General features: G+C 42.4%; 2 protein-coding genes across 2 annotated transcripts in view; one reads left to right on the top strand and one right to left on the bottom strand.

The window, feature by feature from the left end:
* Window positions 1-13336, bottom strand: part of SIPA1L2 (signal induced proliferation associated 1 like 2) — a 225149-nt gene extending 211813 nt beyond the window's left edge. The window contains exon 1 of the mRNA XM_075748691.1: window positions 13274-13336. The gene's annotated coding sequence lies outside the window, so the exon portion shown is untranslated. The remainder of the gene's footprint in view (window positions 1-13273) is intronic.
* Window positions 8051-10615, top strand: MAP10 (microtubule associated protein 10). The gene has a single exon (XM_075748687.1). It carries the CDS (start codon window positions 8055-8057, stop codon window positions 10482-10484), a length of 2430 nt encoding a protein of 809 aa, XP_075604802.1. The 5' UTR covers window positions 8051-8054; the 3' UTR covers window positions 10485-10615.
* Window positions 13337-21497: the final 8161 nt, after the last annotated feature.

Genomic DNA, 21497 nt, shown 5'->3' on the forward strand with positions numbered 1-21497 from the left:
CTGCTGCAAATTTGACATCTGTTTCGTGGAGCGTGTGTTTCTCACACACAGATTTAGGTGTAGGGGTTGCACTTTGCTCACCCCTTGCTGAGAACTGTACACAGCCACTCCCCTCTCATGTGGGCTGTCCCACCACAGCCAGATACTCCCACACTGTTCCAGGTCACAGCACCACGTTCTTGGTGCACTCAGGAGAATAAGCCTTTTTCCTGTTTAAGATCAGCGTAAAAAAGCACAGCTGAGTTTTCAGAAAATATTTTACCCCCTGCCTGCTCACAATGATACAGATAGCTTTCAACAGAAGTGAGAAAGTATCGGGGGGAAGGAATCCTCCTCTGAGAATTTCCAGTGTTAGGGCCTTCATGAAAGATGTCATTATAAAGAAATGAATGAATGCATTTGTCAGCCTCTGGGAGGTTTCAGAGTGGCTTCTATTTTTATCTTTTTTTATCCCTTGAAGGAACTGAGAACTAATATTTGCAATGCCTGACTGAGGATATTAATGTTTTCAAAAAGCTGCCATTCCTTCCAGGGCAGGAAATAGAGTAACCTGTTTGGGTTTTTTCACTAGTTTGTGTCTTGAAATGAAATTTCTGGACTGTGTTTCCAGTAAGATGTGCCTGCAGGACCATCCAAACCTTCTATTCCTTCCTATTTATCCAGTATCGAACCTTAACAAATCTAAATGATGTGTGACCAGCTAATACATATCCAAAATACATTTCTTTTTCTTTTCTTGCAGTATTTTTGCTATGCTATGTGCTACTGTTTAGTCTGGACTTACAGACAGCCCAAAGACCACAGGTTCACGTAAAATCATAATATGTGTTTACTGAAGATAAAATGCTGAGAGGAGGAAAAAAAAAGGATGAAAAGGATGTTTTCAGAAGAGAATAACTTATGGCTAACTGTTATATCGGTAACAAACTCTCTGAGTGTAACGATTTCCCCGCCTGGAGGAGAAATATTTCTATTTATAGTTAGCAGAGTGGCAAATCATTAGTCCAGTTACCGGTACATTCATGCCTCATACAAGCGTCCACAAATATGAGAAGGCTTTTTGAAAAATCATCACCCGCTACTGCAAGACTAGATGAGACTTGTCTAAAAGACTGTTGATGTTGCATTTGATGAAGCAGATGGGTCACTGCTGAGCACACACTATTACCTTGCCAGAGGCTAGGTCTATTGTCAGAGCAGCACTTCTGGCCTCCACTGGCCTGGACAGCAAATGATCAGCAGCAGCAATTGAGACTGGAGATCCCATCAAAAGGAGATGGCAAAGAGCTCACTGCTTAAGGTTACAGTAAGGACCCTTCCTTTACGTAGCAAAGATTTCATATATATTTTCATTCATTACGTTTCAAATTTCACTGTTCACAGCATGAAACCATTACCAGCCTAGTCACCTGCTCACGGTCTCAGGACTTAGTGTGGGGAAGAGGATGAGATGCTGCAACCTCTGAGTGCTCTGCCGCAGAAACAGGGCAAGCTTGCATTTTTCAGAACTTTTTCTTCTTGATTATTTCCTGTGCAAAATTAAAATAAGCAATTTAAAGGCAAATTTGAATTAGCATATTGAGGACAGTTTATTATTTATGAGATGGAAATCAGGATCTTGGATGACTGAACTCATTAAAGACCATTTGGAATAGTTCCCATCTATTTCTTCCACAGTACCCACACAACAAATAATTCACACAGTAATTAATGCCACGTCTTCCTAAACAATACATGCTTCCAACAGGAACTGTTCAAATAGGAAACGCACGAAACTGCACTGAAATAGTAATAAGCTTAAAATACATACCAGCAAAACCAGGAAACTTTGTGTTAGGGTAATCACAGCTGCTTTGGCTGAACTTACGAGGCCAAAGACATCCCTGAAGTAGCTCAGACAAGGTCAGTGGAGTTTTAGACAAAGGGGGAGTTTGGCCGACCAGGCCTCTGCACTGGCACAGCTCTCATCTGACCTTGTGTCAGCGGCTTACAACAGACAGAACTCTGTCTTTCTGCCCACACTGACTACACGGTGTAGTACAAGAGAAACAAGGCTATTTTCCTCCCTAGCCATAGCCCACAGGGCTATTTGCATAGCAGGGAATTAAATATTTTTCCAGCATTGCGATTACCTGTGAAAAGTTCCTGCAGGCTGCAATGGAGCGCGGCCCTGGGATCCCCCAGACAGGGCCAGCCGAAGAACCGGCAGCAGGACAGCTGTGTCAGCACAGTGCCGTGCCTGGACTAGCCCTCTCAAGAGCTGGGGAGATAATTAGCTCAGGCAGGCTGCCACATTTTCAGCACCTAAGAGCCCTGCATGGCAACACAGCGAGCTATGCAGATGCACTGGCCTCTCAGAGTGTCTCCCCTTGTGCCACAGTGCCGGCTCCTGAAATGCGGGAAGGAGCTGGTCGGGTCTTGCAATAAGGAATTGCTCGCTTCCAGCCACTCTTCCCTGCCTGTGAAGGGCTGCTGGCCTCACCACCAGGCTGTGGTACTGCATTTCAGGGGGAAGGGAAAACAATCCCGATGTTAGCCACTTGCCATCGCTCCCCAGGGCAGGGGTCTGTGGGGCTGGCAGGGATGCTGTGTGCTCTGTGCATCCCAGAGATGTGTTCCCTTCCAGGGGGTACCTATCTACGCAGCATCTCTATGAAACACTGGTCACATCTTATGAGAGAAACTCAGACCCAGAGAAATTACATCTTCCCGAGGAAACCTACAGCAAAAGAGAGAGTTGAAGCTAGATCTCCATATTCCCACATTTATAATCCTAAAACACAGCTTATCCTTTCCTTCTGATCAAAAAAGCAACATAATAGGCCATGATTTTGCCCTGCCCATTCATTCAAGTTTCACATCACAGCCACCATGGTAAGAGTCAGCAAGTTACAGACATTAGCAGGACACCAGTGGGAAGTACTCCATACTTGCCGCCTGGCAGAATAAGGGTAAGGACAGAAGCTTGAAGGGATGAAGCATGCAGGAGAAACATCGCTGTTAAGATCTCTGGAATGAAGCTGTTAGCCAAGAAAAGGACCTCATCTTTAGAGTGAAAATCCCACTGCCGGGCAAGCCAGGGACAAGCATTCATCAGAGTGCCATTTCTCTCACAGTCCACTTTACTGAACCATGGCATTGCAACCCTGTCTCCTCGGAAAAAAAGAAGGGACATGAAAAATGCAGGGCTAATTGGTTCCTCTTTTGCGACCTTCACAAGCAGCTTCATACCTCCTGTTCAGTACGTAGAATGGAATATTTCTGCCCCCTTCCTAGCAGGCACAGGCACTTGAGTATCACTCAGCCTCATGCACAACCGGTGAGGAGGATCTGGTCCATCTCTGCAGCTCTGCATAACAACATCTCTGTTTTTCTCTCTCTAAAGGAGAGCTCTCAAAGCAGTCTAATTAATTTTAATTTGTTTTTAAGGGGAAAAAGAGAAACAGTTTAGAGGTTGAAAATGTGCAGTGAACAAAACAGCTGTACTGTAAACCTCTGAAAAAACACACTTTACAATGGTAATTATGACAGATTAAACAATGAGTGTCATCAGTGTGATCGTACAATGCACACAATACTATTTCCTACTCAAATATTTGCAGACATCTCCAATTTTTTTATTTTAATGAAATCTCATCTAACTATGGAATTGACTTTAAGAACCATCCTGAGGCTCACAAGTTTTCGCTGTCAGAAGCTCTGTCAGATATTTGAACTGCAATTTCCCCCCCAATGGTTCCCAGCTTGAGCTAGAGGAATGCTGTAAATGTAGCTTTTTAGGAGGTGGCGAGTCTGAAAAATCACTGCCTACAGAGAGAATGCTAAACCCTGAGAGGGGCTAAGGACCTATCCTGCTCTACAGGACCCCCACACCTTGAAGAAAACTTTTGGTACAGATTTGTCTCAGCTTCTCAAACATATGCACACAACTGTGCTGCTGTGTGATTAAGCTGTCCTCTTTGGATGGCTAAGAACCAGGAATCCTTTCGTGATTCAGTAGATATGTGTGTGACAAGTATGGGCTGCAACCATGAAGCCAAAGAAAAGAAATCAATCCTTTTGAGAACTTTCTACGAGCTTCCCAGCTATTGGATGGGGACTATCACAATTTAAACAATGATACATTAATTAATGCTAAATGACAACATGTGAATCCATGGGGTTTCCATTAATACCAAATGAGTTCATGATGGTTTACAACAAATAAAAGGAAAGACTGATGGTAAAGCCTCCATGTGCTAATGACACTCAGTTATTTAAGGAAATTGGCTTTGCATGTTGCTGGGCATTAAGCAAAGAATATTCAGTGGGCTGAATCCTGAGGTTGACCCTTCACTATTGTTTTGTTTTAAGCAAAAAAGTCTATTGGCTTTAATAAGAACTTTTTTTAAATAAAGGAAATCACCTCAGATATGACCCTTATGGATACGTCTCATTGTCATGTTCAATATAGTTGTCTAAGCTCCTGTATTTGTTACATCCTGCTTCCTGTTGGCTCTCACAGTGCCATTCCCTCTCAAGTATTAGCCAGATTTTCCCATGCTTCCATTAAGTGTCTTCTTGGACTGAGTTTCCCCAGATCCAAGAAAGATGATGAGGACTGCTCAGTATAGAAGGAGAAGCTGTGTTTTCCTGCAGTCCCATTAATCCTTGAAGAAATTTGGAATCAGAAGGCAAGCTGGCATGGGTTGTATTTCCAAGCTGGCTGTGAAAGCCACAGATTCACACATATCTTAAAGGCCAACCATTTTTACCCCCCTGAGGTAACAAGAAAACAATCCTGTGTGCTACCCCTGCTGACTTTGCAGAAGTAACTGCCGTAAGCCTTAACTCTCACCATTCTGAGAAAGTAAAATACTAAAGACAGCAATGAAATCATTAAAAAGAGGGAAACAGATTGGTGTTTGCCAAATGGAGAAGGGCCACACAACTAGGCACATAATGTTTATTTTAACACTCCCAAAGTCTGCTAGAGATAGTAGAGAATGAAAATAAACGTGAGAGCTATCATACTGAAGTCAGAGGAGTTAAGAAGCATCTTTAGGGCAGCAATGTAAGAGAGGTATTTTGGAGCTGTATGTCTGAATAGGTTCTGTACCGGCTGTTCTGACCACCCAACTGATGGACACTCTGTGGACAGAAGGGTACACACTGAGACGTGGGGAGAAACCACGGTATCCTTCATTTTGATGGATATCAAAATACCTATGCCAAAAATACCATTGCAACTGTTCCAAGACTGCTCCATACATCACTAGATCTGGGTCAGCACAAAGTTAAGGATCATGAAGTAGAATTTGGACACAAGAAACAGCAAACCTCTCTGCAAAACTCTGCACAATATACAGAAACATACGCAAAGAGTAATTGCTGAATAGGTTTAATTTTCATTTGACTTTATTCCTTTTTGAAACATTTTCTAGATTCTTCAAGAGAGAAACCTAAATATATTGCAAAAATTTCAAATGCTTTGCTCATGTATTTTATATTTTTTCATTTTTTCTGAACTGAAGAAGAGAGTTCATGAAAACTGAGAGAGTTATCGAAGACTGCCATCCTTATTCCTGAATTTCTTCCTGTTTATTGCCCTTTTGCAAGTGGCTGACTCAACAGACAACTGAGAAAAGACTAAATAAGTCTTCTTTGGGTGGCATTTTAAGCTGAAGTATTTTAAGAACTGCTGTTATGTTGCAGCTGAATATTCCAGCAGACTGTCTGACCCCGTTCTGAATCAGAGTGGCACTAGGCTAAATATTTGCACAAATTCCAAGCATCGCCCTGCAGATTCTGCACAGAGAAGACCAATTTTATATCCAGGTGAACAACGACTCTTTACTCCAGCATTTGATCATTAAAAAAATGCAGTCTTCAGAATGACACCAGAATAAGTTTATTTAATTGTAGATCTAGCAAAATCTATGTTTTCTGAAGATCTTTGTTTTAATAGTCATACTTCTCTATCCATAAACAGGTATACAACTGTATAGAGAGCTCTGTGTAGAGAGATCAATAAATCTGAAATATTATAGAAATTAAGAGCAAAAGAAGACATTTCAGAGCCTTCAGAAGATAGATTTGAAGCAAAGTTGCTGAGTTGCTGCTAATGATACCAATTGTCTGGGTCGGAATTTTTTGAGATGAAATGTTAGTACTTCAAACATACAAAAAAGGTCAGTGAAAGACTTCGCTGAATCAGCAAAATTCCTCAGTCTTCCAGACTTTTAGAAAAAAACAGAAGAATTGAAGTCTAGTTGTAAGAAAGGAGGACTGAAGAGATTGCACTGAGAAGAACCAGAGCTATTTAAAAAAGATTATTGAATGTGATTAATGTAGATCCTAATATGTACCTGCTGTCTCTGGGGCAGTAGCAGGTAATGAAACTTGGCTCCATGACCCTGCCTCTCTGAGGCATGCTTATTTTCTAAACCACTCTTTTGTGACATGCAATCTAAAGAAGTGTTATCACAAGTCTCCTTAAAATGGTGGTTAGTAGAAACTTGGACTATTGGAATGAAAAAGGTCTTTTTTTCTAACTTGCAACTCAGTAAGAAAATGTCATTTTTTAAAGAGAAATATGCTCCTGTGACCAGAGGATTGACTTAATAAAACACACCAATAAGAACAAACTTAAAAATTGATACCCCTTTCAATTTAAATAATTGTTTTGTCACTACCTCACTGATTGATCTTACACAGCTTATTAACACCTATAGTTTTCACTAGCATTCAGTAATTTTTATTTATATTGTCTGTGCAGAATGAAATACAGGAAAAGGGCTGATTTTCAGGGACATGAAACTGAATTTTTTTTTTTACATGAAACTGTTGGGAGTGCAGAGGCTCAGCATCTTGAAACAAGGCTTTAGTTCCTCCATAATTTACCCCTTAATTTCAATCGCAGTTACCACACACAAAGATGCGTCTCTTGCCTACACAGGTTGGAAGTTGCAAAATTAAGAGGTTAGAAATCTTGGACTAAATGTCATAGTCACAGTATGCCCTCCTGTAAAATGGGGAAAAATGCCTGTCCATCGTCTTCCCAGGGGATCTTGAGAGCGACTATTCGGCCACTGTTAAATATGTCTGTTACTTTCAGTGTATCAGGGCTTGGTGCCCTCTCTCCAGTAATTCCCTGTCTTTCTTGAACTGGGGAGCCCACAAGTGGATACAGAACTCCAGATGTGGCCCCACCAGGGCAGAGTAGAGGGGGAGGATAACTTCCCTTGACCTGTTGGCCATGGTCTTCTTAATGCACCCCAGGATACCATTGGCCGCCTTGGCCACGAGGGCACGTTGCTGGCTCATGGACAGCTTGTCCACCAGGACTCCCAGGTCCTTCACCACGCAGCTACTTCCCAGCAGGTCAACCCCTAACCTGTACTGGTGCCTGGGGTTATTCCTCCCTAGCTGCAGGACCCTACACTTGCCCTTGTGGAATTTCATTTGATTCCTCTCTGCCCTACTCTCCAGCCTGTCCAGGTCTCGCTGAATGGCAGCGCAGCCTTCTGGTGTGTTGGCCACTCCTCCCAGTTTAGTATTGTCAGCAAACTTGCTGAGGGTACACTCTGTCCCCTTGTCCAGGTCATTGATGAATATGTTGAACAAGGGTGCTTGTGAGCAGACACCAAGGAGCGCCCTAGTTTCCACCTGCCACACCAGCTGCCACCCGCTCGGCCTGTCACAGTACCCTCCAGACAGAGAAGACTGCAACATGGCCAGCCCCTTGTTGGGGCACACAGGAGGCCACGGAGCACTGCTCCTCTCCCCACCCGTGGGACCGGGGTCTGAGTACCCCCCTGAGTCCCTGGACCCGTGGTACCCCTGCGCTGCAGGAGGTGGCGGGTAGTGCTTCCAACGCCCACTCGGGCGCACTACAACCCCCAGGCCGCTTAGCCAAGGCGCGTTGCTGGGGGCAACGCCGGCGGGGCAGGACTCCCTGGAGAGGCTGAACGCCCTCCGCGGCGCGGGCGGCGCTCCTCCCGCGAGAGAGCCGGCGGCCTCCCCTAACATTCCTCACACACACCGCTCGCGAGATTTGGGCCCGGGGGGCCGCCATGGCGGCGGCGCCGGGCGCGGAGGGGCTCTTCGCGCTGGAGCTGCTGGTGGAGGCGGTGCGGGTGACGGTGCCGGGTCCCGCGCTGCGCCCGGCCGTGGCGCTGCGCCTCCTGGACTTCCCCACTCTCCTGCTGCGTCCCGCCGCCTCCGCGCCGCCCCTGCGGCCGGGGCAGACCTTCCCTTTCGGCCGCGGCAAGCGCTGCCTCTTCCGCTGGCGCCGGGGCTCGCTCTGCGCCGCGCTCCGCCGCCGGCCGCTCCGCGCCTTGCTCCTGGCGCTGCCCGCCGGGCTCGCCCCGGGCCCCCCACGCCTTCTCGGCAGCTGCGGTGTCTCCCTGGCCCCCGCCGCCGCCGAGCTGCTGCAGCGGCCCGGGGCGGCTGCTTCTTGCGGTCGCCGCGGCTGCTTCCCGCTGCGGGACTCCGCGGGCCACCCTGTCGGGGAACTGGTCCTGGGCTACAGCCTCACCAGCCTGGAGGCCGGTGAGGAGCTGCCCCCGCCGAGCCCGGCCAGCCCCCGCGCTGCGACGCCGCCTGCTGCCTCCCCTGAGCCGCGAGGCGAGGAGGAGGAGGGTGAGGAGGAGGATGAGGAGCTGCAGGGCAACATCTTTTGTCCTCCCGTACTGTATTACAGCCGCAAGTCTGCTGACCCTCATCTGCCACCAGCAACAGCAGCCACAGGGCAATGGGAGCATGTCAAGGCCTGGAGACCGCAGGAGCAAGAGAAGGGCCAGAGCCCCCCACATCCCAGCGCTGGGCCCTCATTGCTGCACCCCGCCAGCCCTCGACAGCTCCACAACACCCTGGGGCAGCTGCCGCTACTCAGTGCCTTGCTGGCAGAGCTGTCGGTGCTCACCCGCAGCACTACCCCTGCTGCTGTCCACCCCCATCTGGCCTGGCTTTACCAGCCCCCGGAGCGTGGTGGCATGGCCTCACAGCCCCCCAGCCCCAGCTCTGCCCTCGAGCCTCCAGAGGCACCTGTGGGGCCTGGCAGGAGCTGCAGTGCTGCCAGCCCCAGATTCAAGCAAGGCTGGCAAGAGGCCGCCTCACCAGGGTCTTCTCAGGCTGGGAAAGGACCCAAGGAAGCTGTATCCCAGAGAGAGACAGACTCTGAAAGGAACTGCAAAACTAAGGAAAACAGACCTCCCAGAAGGAAATTGTTGTATGGGCTGACAAATACACTGAGGCTACGGCTGCAGCGGACCAACCCTGATAAGCTGATAATTCATGAAAAGAGAGAGCAGTACAGAAAAAAACAAATGGAGATGCTGAAGGAGAAAAGCCCTTTATCCAAAAGAAAGCTGCTCAGAAATGGTGGAGAACAGCATGTGGCTTCTTACAGGCATCGTAGCAAGGGAGAGACTTCAAAGCAGAATAATCAGTTTGATAAAACTGCTAAGACTTCATTACAAAACAGTGCTCTCACAGAGCCCATTTCTGTGACAGGAGATGTGTCCCCTGACCTGCAGAAACAGGCTATTGCAAGTCTATTGAAGAACGATGAAATTGCAAGCAAGGAACGTCCATGCAAAGTAACTACAGCCCCCTTACTGGAGGAAACTCTATTAAAATCTGCTCACAAGGAAAAGTATGGGAAAGCCCAACTCCCCACAGCTTTCCCATTAGAGGCTAATGCAAAGGGAAGTAATGAGGAAGCAATACACTTAATCCACCATAAAACTGTGGAGCGAGATGATGCATCTGTTGTAAGTGATCATAAACCAAGCCGCAGCAGGAGTGTCGAAAACAATTCTGAATTCATATACTCGGATGACTTCATTGCTAGTCCTGAGAACACAGTTTATTCAGAAGATTTCACCAGTGTTGAGTGTACGGGCAGAGACTCAGCAGCTCTTGAGAGCAGTCCTGAACCTCTGTGGCTTGAAAGCCCAAAGCGAGGTTGGTCAGATACAGAGCCGGAATCCAGTAAGTCCAGAATTTCAAAGACAAGTCAAAGAGCTGAAAGTACTTCAGATCTTTTGCCAGTTCCTTCAGGTTCATCTTCAGTCCAGTCTTTGAAGAGAAACTGTGACTTAAAAACTAGCAAGAGAACTAATGCTGAATCTGTTGATGCACTGAATGATGCCTCCATTCACGCAAGGTTAATAGATGAAGAGCAGGAAGCCCAGCAGATCAGTAGGGAAGAGAACAGGGGTGATCAGCATATGAAACAAGTATCTACACCGAGAACCAAACAAGTTAGCTCTGATACTGATCTGAATATAGGGCAGGGGCAGACCTCTGCAGGAAAAAGCCAGTCAGTAACTCAAGTTAACTCTTACTTGCCATCTAACATGTCTGATCTTGAACTTAGTGTCCTGGAAAACAGTATGTCAGACAACGAGGATGATTTTCTGGGGAAACTACATGTTCCAAATCAATACAAAGACATCAGTGAACTTGTAATAAACAAGCTTCCGGGATACACAATGTAATTGCAAGTTCTCACTGTCTGGATTAAGATACGATATTTAAATTTTGTAAGGCCTGTTACATTTACCTGCAATATATATACAAGTTAATTTAAGACTTTATCATGCACATTTAATATATTGGTGAATTTTCTTAAGAGGTTTGTAAAATAAACTACTATTTGAATCTCTAATGAATGGCTCTCAAGTGGTACCTACAGCATGACTTCAGTGTCAGTATCTTAATAGAAAAATAGTCCAAATGACACAAAAAATGAAAGTTACTGTCAAAAGCAGATATGAAGACAGAAGCGGCAAATGCAGTCAGTACCCACAAAACTTGTCTAGGGTAGAACTAATACTACTACAGAAACAGCCAGGTACAGAATACATTCCTAACTGAACATTAAGTTTCTATCCCTCATGAAAATAGTTCCATGCTTCATTGTTAATACAAATAGTTACTTAAAACATACAATCACAGCCAGTAACACCAGACTTTTACCAGATAATCTATATAATGATGTATTTGTTTCACTGTTCTATCACAAAATACAGTGATCAGAACTAGATGAGCCCTTTTAGAGTTTCTTAGGTTGAAGTTTCTCATTTAAGTCATATTTTCACAATTTATTATAAAATAGTTTAAGAATTATTGGTGACAGTAAATCTATATAATCTGGGAGAGCTTTGAGACGATGATGGAAGTTACTTGACCTTGAAGACTAAGGGTGTGCAAAGAGTAGGGAAGAGCACAGTAAATTTTCAATGCTTCACAACCCCCTGATTACATTCTCTGACACTGGGGAAAGGTGGGGGGTCAGCACCCACAGTCCAGAAACTCAGCACAAATGACCATATTACATCATGATTTAAGGATTCAAGATAATGAATTTGCCACATCCCCTTTTCTGATCTGTTAGTTGAACTACCATCTGACATTCACTTTTGATTTCTGGTTTGGTTTTTACAACTTCCAGTTTGATCACTGAACTTAACGTCTTTTAACTACTGAGTTTAGAGTCCATAGCCCTGTTTTAGAAATTTTAGAGATGTTCTTTGACTCGAAGCTGAAGACAGCTCAAAATTCCTGCCTTAGTTTTTAGCTCTCCCTTGTCCCCTCTTCACACTCTGAGTAGGTCATCTCCTTTGCCAGCTTTACATTCCTAACTATCTCATCATTTAGGACATTTATCCTCAAGACTGTTAAATGGCAGACTGACCAACTCCCCTTTTCCCTATAATTTACAATATCTGACTTCTTTTCCCAACTTTTTAATTTCTCACTGTAGGTCTTCATGTACTTACATAATGCAAGAGTCTGTGTTTACATTTTAACATCTTGGATGGATTTTTTATTTCCATCCTACTATGTGTTTATTTTGTAGGAATGACAGTACCTCTCCTATTTAAAGTACTAACATCTGTGAGGATTATTCAAGTATCTGCTGTTAACTTTTGAGAACACCACCACTAATATTTTTAATCTAAAGGTAAGCAGCTGAAAATACCCATATTATCAAAGGAATCTCTAGCCAGAGCAATTCTTAAGTGCTCTTTGGGCTGCCTCTGTTTCATCAGCTCCAATTCTAGACAAAATATATTTTTTTTCTTTTTCTTCTAATGCTGTGGACCTCCTTGTTACACATGGATTCAGACTGTCATTTATACATGGCAGTAATTCTGATTTTATTGATGGAATAAGATCTTGCAGTTCTCATGGGCAAAACTCATTAACATACAATACTGCCCAACTGTTTTTAACCATGTGGCTATTTAAATGAGCTGCTAACACTAAGAGTCCACAATTTGAAGATCATGACTTAAGAAAAGCTTATTGTAAAAATAAAGTTTATTTTCAACCTCAAATGGGTTGAAACTCAAGGGCAAATTCCCAGTCCATTTTCTATCCCCTATCTCATCTTCACTTTTCAATTTCCAGAAGCAAATATGATAGAAACAATATTTCTTTTTGTTTAAATAATGAAACTAATCTCTTCAGCGCTACTTTTATTTGAGATAACATTTGTAATGCTTATTGTGTAATAGAGTTTATAATTTTAGCTGGAGAATGATGAAAATGACAGAAAATGCATACTAGGAAGACAAAAGGAGACATTACACAAGAACAGAACATCAGCATCACGCTTACACATTTTAGTTTAATTTTGTCTTTTCAACTCTAGACTAGGTGGTTATTGCATGGAGAGGTTAACAGATAGTTTCAACCCTCTGGGATAATAATCTGTCCAGATATTAGCTATGTTGTTGTGAGAGTAAATTAAGTTTTACTTAATATTCAAACAGCAACTCTCAGTCAACAAAAATGGGAAAGAACTTCATGTCACTGATTTATCATTGAAAACTCATAAACCAAGAAGTACCTGCTAACGACAAGAAGATTCTATATTTCAACTCAACAGAGCAGAATATTTACAATTGGTATAAAGTACAAAAAAAAATTGCCAGCAACAAATTTCCTTTTGTATGAATCCTATAATAACCTACAGTCAGCTACTTGTATTAGCTAGACAATTTTGTCGTAACTTGCATCCTATACCCCTGCGATCAAGTTGTTAACATCAGAGGTTTAATAAGAGGTTTCTCTACCTTAATGGAAGTATCACACCGTTTTTTTCATAAAGACATCATTTCTAGATTGTAAGGGCTAAATTACATGGATTATGTTTGTGCAGGGGACATGGCAATACGCTGGCAGAGGCAAATAATAGTAGCATATCCCCCGCAGTTCTTACACAGCCTTCCCAAAAACAGCATAGACACTTCAGAATATGGGCTTATTTTTCACATACCACATAAGCATGCCAAGAAGCAGAACCATAGTGGTGGAGCAGAGGTGTCCCAGTGAAGTAGCAGGAGAAGAGAGCAGTGGCGGTGCGCGCTCTGGTAGCTCTGCAGTACTTTCTGATTCAGTCCTAAGAAAGCCAGTGGATTGGAAAACTACTTTCCTAGAAATGTCTCAACTCAAACTGTTCCCTAAGGACTGCTTCATAGATGAGAAAAAGAGAAGATAGGTGAAGAATCAAATCATGTCCCACTTCACACCAAAACTTTGATTTGAAAACGCAGCTTTTTGAGCAAGGGTAGCTATTTTTTCAACACACATTCAACCCATGGTTCTTTGTCAGAGTTCCTGGAAAGATTATTAATGTGTACTCATTACAGTGTGGGCCTTTATCCGTTGGGAGACTGACGTAAAACCAAACTGGTTTCTTACAGCCCCCCCAGCCATCTGCTTGTAAGAGCTTTCAGTTGTTACTGAAGATTGAGCAATCCTCATAAACATGCAGTGTGTTACAGATTTGCTATGCGCATGACAGAGCCCATGGCTACTCACAATGCAAAGCGTCACAAACCCAAAACATTTACTAAAAGCTGGCTGCTTCCTAATTTCCCATAGCCCTTGAAGATTTCATATATGATTGTATTTTGACTGAATTTGCTGTTGTTTTTGTTTTGGTCTCATTGACTGTCAGAATTTCCTTGCTCCACACTATTAAGCAGTAAACTATAGTTTCTTCAAATTCAAGTTTTACATTGTTGTTAGTTGTGCTTTAAACTTTACTACAGTGAAATTAAAATGTGAGAAGTAATTACCTGAGTTTATTATAGATCCTCACTAAACAAAGCCATCTACCTTCTTACTTTTGACTTGATACTCTAGCAACTGATCTTTGCTTTAAATCTGTACAGTATTCTAGAAAGAAGGTAGATGCGTGTTCAAAGCCATAGTTTGATTACTTAAGAGTCGTAAATCCGCTCAAATAAAATGGAACTTAATTTTTCACCACAAGTCCCAAAATGAGAAATAAACTCTTAGATATACACATCAATTCTTTTCAGAATTTATGACCCTAAACCAAATTTGCTATGATATTTCAGCAATCTATTTATTAAAATAAATTTAGATAGCCAGTACTATATAGCTGATGGTGTGATGGAAAGAGCAGGATACCAAATACTGACAGTTTAGGACACTTCACCTCTTCTATTGTAACTTTTTCCTGCTATTGGGTAGTTCTGATCAGTCTTATTACTCAGTCAGTGGCTAGGAACATTTTTAAGGAGTCCCAGACAGGCATGTTTCCTCCACTTTATTTTTTATTCCTCAGCTCTCAGCACTCTGATTAGATAAGACAGTTTCTTTTCTGTTTGTGATTTCTCTCATGATAGTTCCTAACACCTATTTTAAAATTTGTAATCCCTTCATCATTTTGGAAGTCTTTTTCCTCAGTTTTCTGAAATTACATCCAGCCTTGGTAACTGTGCAATTGAATTTTTTGACTGAGTTACTCATTCTTAGTACTTTCATTTTTCCAGGTCACAGTATTTTATGATGCCTGCTGTTGTAATTATTTTGTTTCTCTTTTGGTAAGTGCTGCTCAGAGTTAAATTCTAGTCATTATTTGGAAATCTTTGGGACTTCACTTTCCTTTTCTTAGCATTTGTCACCAGCATCTACTTTACTGCTTGCTCAGCTTTTGATTGCCTAGAAAGAAGTCAAATCACTGAATCTTACGTTCACATCCTTAAAAGGTTTTGTTGACTTTTACATGCAGGATTTTTACCAGCTCCTGTGAAATGTAGCACCACTCATTCAGAGCTGCAGAGTGACCGTCCAAATCTGTGAACATTTGCCTGTGGTTGTCAGACATCAGGTCTCTCTACCTCTCCCACATCCTGCCTTTATTCTTTTCTAAAGTTTTGATTTCCAAACTAACCTTTCTTTTCAAATGACTGAGGCCATCTCTGTGAGAACAGATTCTGGTTTTAATTTAACATGCATTTAGAGCTAATGGCAAGCACATCTGCTATAGCTAATGTTTGCTACCAGCTAGCTGCTTGCATTTTCCATCTTCCCTTTTAGTTAGTATACTGTTTGATTTTAATTTCAGTTGTGTTCACATTCAGATTCTTCCCTCATTTTAAATTGCTCGTATGCATGCAATTCTGTTATGTTGAAGTCACCCAGATGAGCTGCAGCTTCACTGCCTTGTTCTTGTTTGGCATTGACATTCACCTGTATTAAACCAGTTTTGTTTGTTTTGGCTTTTATGATTTCACTTGTCTGAATTTTAGATGACAATTGTAATGCAAACCTCCCCTGACTTTACAGAATTGCATGCATTTTCCCAGAAGGTTAGTCAGTGTCTTGGTGTCTAGAGGATGAATTTGAATGTCTTATGCTGGAGAAAACAGTATTAATCTTCAGTTCTGCAGAGAACTCTGCAAGTGATTCACTTACCAATTGTTTAAAGTAACATGGCTTGGTTGAGGAAATGTTTAAATAACATCTGAGATACACATTACTCCTAACTAAATCAACATTTAAATATCAGTTCAATTACACTTAATAAAAAAACCCCATCAAAACCTAAAATGTTAGGTAAAAAAAAAAATATAGGTGTCTATTATATATACTTACTCTAATCATAGACATTTTTTAAAAATTTTGGGTGATAGCCTAGTAGATTTCCTTCATACATAGCAGGATCTGAGCTAAACCAGGTAAGAATTTGTCCTCTATGTATCTGTTAACAGAAGGTATCAGGTTTTCCAAACGAAGTAAAGGTATTTACATGGTCAAATTCCCTGAAATTCCACAGGAATTAGTCACCTCAAAAAAAAGTTGCAGAATGGAATCCAGTGCAGAGGGCTCTAACAGTATTATCTCTGGGAATGCAAAAATGTTTTTGAAAGAAGATAAGTCATGCTTCAACAAATATTTTCAGAGCCATTTGGACAGTTTAGTGGTGTGATTAGAAAGAAACTCCCTTGGTGTTAAGGGAATTCCAACTCTTTTTCTCTTGTCTTTAACTGTTGGCACATTCAGTATTTTTCCTGTCCCTTACGCTTATGTACTAAGAATACATAACCTTTGACTCTCCCCTAAATTTCAGTGCCATGACATATCGTGCCTGTTACTCCTCGCCGTATCTCCAGAACATTATTTCAGCACACCCCCCCCCCCCAATCCCTGTTGTTCCTTTCACCTTGATGCCTTGTCTGTTCCAGTTTCTCCCCATCACATATTTCCTGCCATCCCTAGAACTCAGCTTACCCATACTTATAATTCAAAAAAATCTCCAAACACTTCTCAGACACCTTCACTGGGTTGTTCTCATCTTTGATACCACACTGAAGCTCTGCCCGTTGTCTGCTGGGCTCTGCAGGGTTTATCCCCTTCCTTCTTCCATGCACCTTAGTTTCCTACTCTGTGCCCATTTCTATGTAACTCTAACTTCTTCCATTCTCAAAAAAAAAAAACAACCAAAAAACCCAAACCCACAACAAAAAAAACCAACACCCCCCCACCCCCCCCCACCCCCCCCACCCCCCCCCCCCCGGAAATTGCTGTACATCTTTGTTTCCTTCCTTCATCTCAGTTCTGCTCCTCCTGCCAGTGGGTAGCTGTATTGCTTAGAGTTCTTGTCCACAGGAACAAGCCAGACAGAATTCAGGACAGAAACCACCAGATCGTTGTCTGACCTTCTCTACATTGCAGTCCTTAACATTTCATCTGCTTACTCCTGACTTCTGATGTCAACACTGGGATATGACTATACTAATGATAATGTTGATCAAAATTTAATGGCATATGTAGTGAAGGAAACTCTTCAGGAAACATAGACAAACCTTGCTACCCTAGAACACAATATAAGGGAAGCTCTGGTATAACATGGGATGCAGTTTTAATTTTCTTATCCATAACTCTAACAAGACTCAGCAATAGAATGGTTGTATGTAAGAAAATCTGGTTTCTGATTCATAGCCATTGCTGTACTCCTCTGAAACACAATTAACAGCCTTTGGATTGTTGAAGGTCTCTCATCTCCTACTGCTCCTGTAATGCTACTTTACAGCCCTCCGAGCATTGTCCAGTTTTATTTGTAAAGTGGAATAGATGCATAGGGCTTCTCCAAAACAAGCATCTAACCAGTTATTCAGGGTCCTTCAACAGAAAGGCAAGACCCCAGAAAGCAAAGTACTTCAGTATATTCCCTATATACCCATTTTTAATAACAAAATATTGGAGCAGATTCACCATTATCAAAACCTTTTATCCACAGGAAATTTGGTTCATTTTCAATGAGAGCAGCAGATTCACTAACCCACTGCTTCCATGGCATTCATCACTGTTACACCACCACTTTTTAATTGCATCCTTTTTCCAAATGTTTAGCTGTTGATTAAATTGTGTTGAATTACACACATGCTGTGTGAATTTAGTTTGGGTTGATACAGTCAAGGGCTACATTGAGAAAAGCACTAAGAACAATGGAGTCCTAACTGCAATTTGCTTTCTATTTTTCTGAAACCTTATAGCAGTACAGGAGTCAGCCAAAGCAGCGTCCCTTGTCTGCTACTGGCATCACGTTTTTATGTCCAGAACAATGAGTCATGGGCAAAGTTAGAAAAGTTTGGTGCAAAGTCAGGGGCTAGTTCCAGATGTTCCTCTGAAACTTCATTTGCTGGATTTGAAGACTTAAAATGGAACTGAAATTCTGTTTCCCCAGCCTCTATGAGATTTCTAACAAACCAAGGAGAAGACAAAACCTAATTTTCTCAAAAGTGCCCGTCTTCTTAAACACACACCAAACCTAGGCGCAGGCAAGCTATTCAAGGAATGTTTACAGAAACCATTTGAGAAATATTTTGAAGCACTTTCCCATTTCACTTAACATCCCAAATAATTTGAGAACAACTTCCTTCATTGTATCTATTACTTCTACTTCTGATCTCAATAGGAAGAACTGTGAAGATACACATTTTGTTTTGGTTTGAGTTTGGCAATAGTGTAGATCCCAGCAGTGCTGCTTTTACTGGAGCCATCTCACACAGGCCTGCCAACAGTTCTGCAACTGGAGTAAATACCAAAGTTACGGATCAGATGTACAGCACAAAGCAGAATAAAGCTGTACTGATGCAATACTAACAACAGGAGCTTGCTCCCTGAACTCCAGGTCAAAGAAAGTATGTCTTTCTGGGACAGCCCCACAGGCCTTGCATTTTGACCTGCAGGACATTAAAATGAAGACAGACAAGAACAGGAAGGAGGGAGTAAGTTTTAGGGATGAGTCCCTCTTGGAGGGACCCTGGTTTATTTGCTTCTCCCCTGGCTACCTTAAGCACCTCAACTGGTCTCTCTGTCACACCTCCCAGACTGCACAAGGAAGAGTTTGTCTTTTAAGACACTCTGGATAAAAATTACTTATATATCAGAAATGACATTTTGGGTTGGACTCTTAAAATACATAATAGCCCATCCCTGCACAAAACACCACAACTTGCAGATCTTTTCTCTTTCTTTTCAGTTTGGGAGTTGTTCTGGACAGAGTTAAAAACAAGCAGTACACATAGGAACACACACCCCACCAAACACCTTTTGCGCCCCCAATTACTGACAACAGAGTAAAACAAAAACAGAAGAAGCAAAGAGGAAGGCCCTGCCACTTGAAGTTTAGAAATTGCTATAAAGCCATCAGTGGTGACAGGGATTATTTGTTCTCTTTTTTCATCATCTTCCTGACAGCTGTTGAGGAACATCAACAAGACTTTTAGGCACATCTGGAGCGTATGTCTCTTGATGCAAATGAGTTTCTTAAATGCATCAGCTAGGAAACCTCCAGTCCCCAGTCCTGCAAGTCAGGAAACCCCTCAGGCACCATATCATCTATTATTACACTCTATTTTCAAAAAGCTGTCTTTGTGATTGACCTCAGTTCCTGTATCTAAGTAGGCAGCTGGTTCTGTCATTCAGTATCACGCTTGCTACTCCTGAAGAGACCTAAGTAGTTATGTCCATTTCTGCATGAAGGCTCCCTCTCACCAGGGAGGGACATTCCTGCTCTGAAAAGAATCCTCTGCAGCAACTTTACCTCCTGCTGCTTCATTATCCCACATGGGGTCACAGAACCAGCTACGAGGAAAAGGCCAAGCTACCGCTTCTTCATGTGCATGGCCAAAAGGGAAAAGACCTCCAAGGACACAGGCAGGCAGGGAAGCAGGGTCCAACCCATGCCTGTAGCTTTAATGGCTTCCATGTTCATCCTCCTTTTCTGCTATGACTAGGCCTGCCCCACTGCAAGGAGCGAGCCCATGACACACGCTTTTTCTAAGCACAATACGGTGAGTGTATTTCCTGGTCCAAAAGGTCCTAAGCAAGAGTTTTAGAAGTAAAGTGTGTTTATGCACATCCTCACAGTATGTATCCTTTCTTGCCTTTCTGAGATGACCTGCAGATTTTCTCCATTTGTCTGTCCTGTTAAGATCTCCTACTCTAACTACCCAATTTGGGTATCTCATCCCGCATCCTGGAAGGCATTTGCCTCAGGGTAATTCACCTCATTGCACATACTGATATGTTGAGACAGCGTGACTTGAGTTACCTCCCTGGTTGGATCACAGCTTTTACAGTCTCGGAAATTTTGATATTTTAATAGGAACCCACTAGTTTATTGTGGTTAGAGAGCTGCTAGGGTCTTACTGATGATTTAAAACAACAAAAAAACCCCAACTTTAAGAACTGCCTGTGGAAGTTTATTACTTTACACTATTTAGTAAATACTGAAGCAATTCTTTTTACATTATTTAAACAATAAGATATACATATTAAAAATTTGCAAAGTACATGTAGCAATTGTCCCAGTAAAGAGCACAGAAGTCTGCTGCTATCCAGCACAGAATATGTGGACATAACAATTAGGAACCATCTGGTGACCTGGCACTTGCTGGTACAGGAATGAAATTTCAATTAAGTTTTATTACCAGAAAGTGTTAGTGACAGCTCCCACTTGAAACCCCAGAGCCAGTAAACTGTCCAAATAAAGAGAAGGATGTCACCCAGTTAATGGGTTGGATCACACTGCTTGATTACATGCTTTGTAAGTAATGTGCTCCCTTCCCGTGTTCTTGGGCACAAATTGCTTACGCATTTGGATTTTTAAGAAGAACTGGCCATATGGCAAGTAAATTGGGAATTGTACTGCAATTTACTGAGAACAGGGTAATACAATAGATGAGTCAATCATTTCCCAGGTTTGACAAGCCAGGATTGCATCTTGTGCAAGATAAAAAGAAAAGCCCAACTGAAAAACTGCATTCTAACAATAAGGCAATGCCAGCTAGCACTGCAACTGTGTGTGGGTTTACCTGGAGCCATGAAACAAAATTCAGAAGTGTGAGACAACTTCTCTCCTACCCCGACACTCACCTTACTCTCAGACAGCAATTCAGGTGGTGGTCTTCAGGTTCCCAGAAGAAGACCAGCCCATCAGCAAGTTTCAAGAGAGATTATTAATAGGGTAGCAAGGGCAGACTCACAGTCTTTTAGCTGTGAAATACGTTCCCATGCTAGATGAAAAAGCCCTAGGTTTCCTGTCCTCTCAGCCATTGATAACTATTATTGCTATCATTGTTTTCTTTAATATTTAGTATATAACACTAAGGGTCTGTCAAAAAAATATCAGTCACCTGATCCAAAAATGCTTCATCTTTTCTACATTACAGTTGAATTATACTTCTAGTTCCATTAAAGAAATCGACTCTGCAACTACTGACCCATGAAAGTTATTACAGATCTCAATTTTGTAGTCAAGAAACCAATTTGTGATACAATCACAGCACCTGGAGAAGGGCTGTTCTGCTTCAACCAATCTCCAGTTGTCTAAAGTAGAATCAAAATTTACAAATAAGAAAATTAAATCCAGATTGTGACCCACTGCACTTTGAGTTCATTCGAGAACAATTCCACAGACCCACACTGATGAAGACAGTTACAGTCTCAATCCCTGGAGAATTTCTCCAGTGCATGTTCACAAACATGCAGATACATTTGACTTTGCAACATTACCCATTAACCTTAAAGTATCCATCAGCTTGAGAAGTAGAGGATTTCCATACTTTCATTTTAAAGTTTCAGCAATTTTCCTCTTTTAGCAAAGGTGACTGTGCAGACAGAAATCATTGCCATCCTCCAGACAGCCAAACCAACACAGCCTTTAGATTAAACTTCAT

This window comes from Balearica regulorum, chromosome 3 (genome assembly GCF_011004875.1).
Source record: "Balearica regulorum gibbericeps isolate bBalReg1 chromosome 3, bBalReg1.pri, whole genome shotgun sequence".
Taxonomy (NCBI): domain Eukaryota; kingdom Metazoa; phylum Chordata; class Aves; order Gruiformes; family Gruidae; genus Balearica; species Balearica regulorum.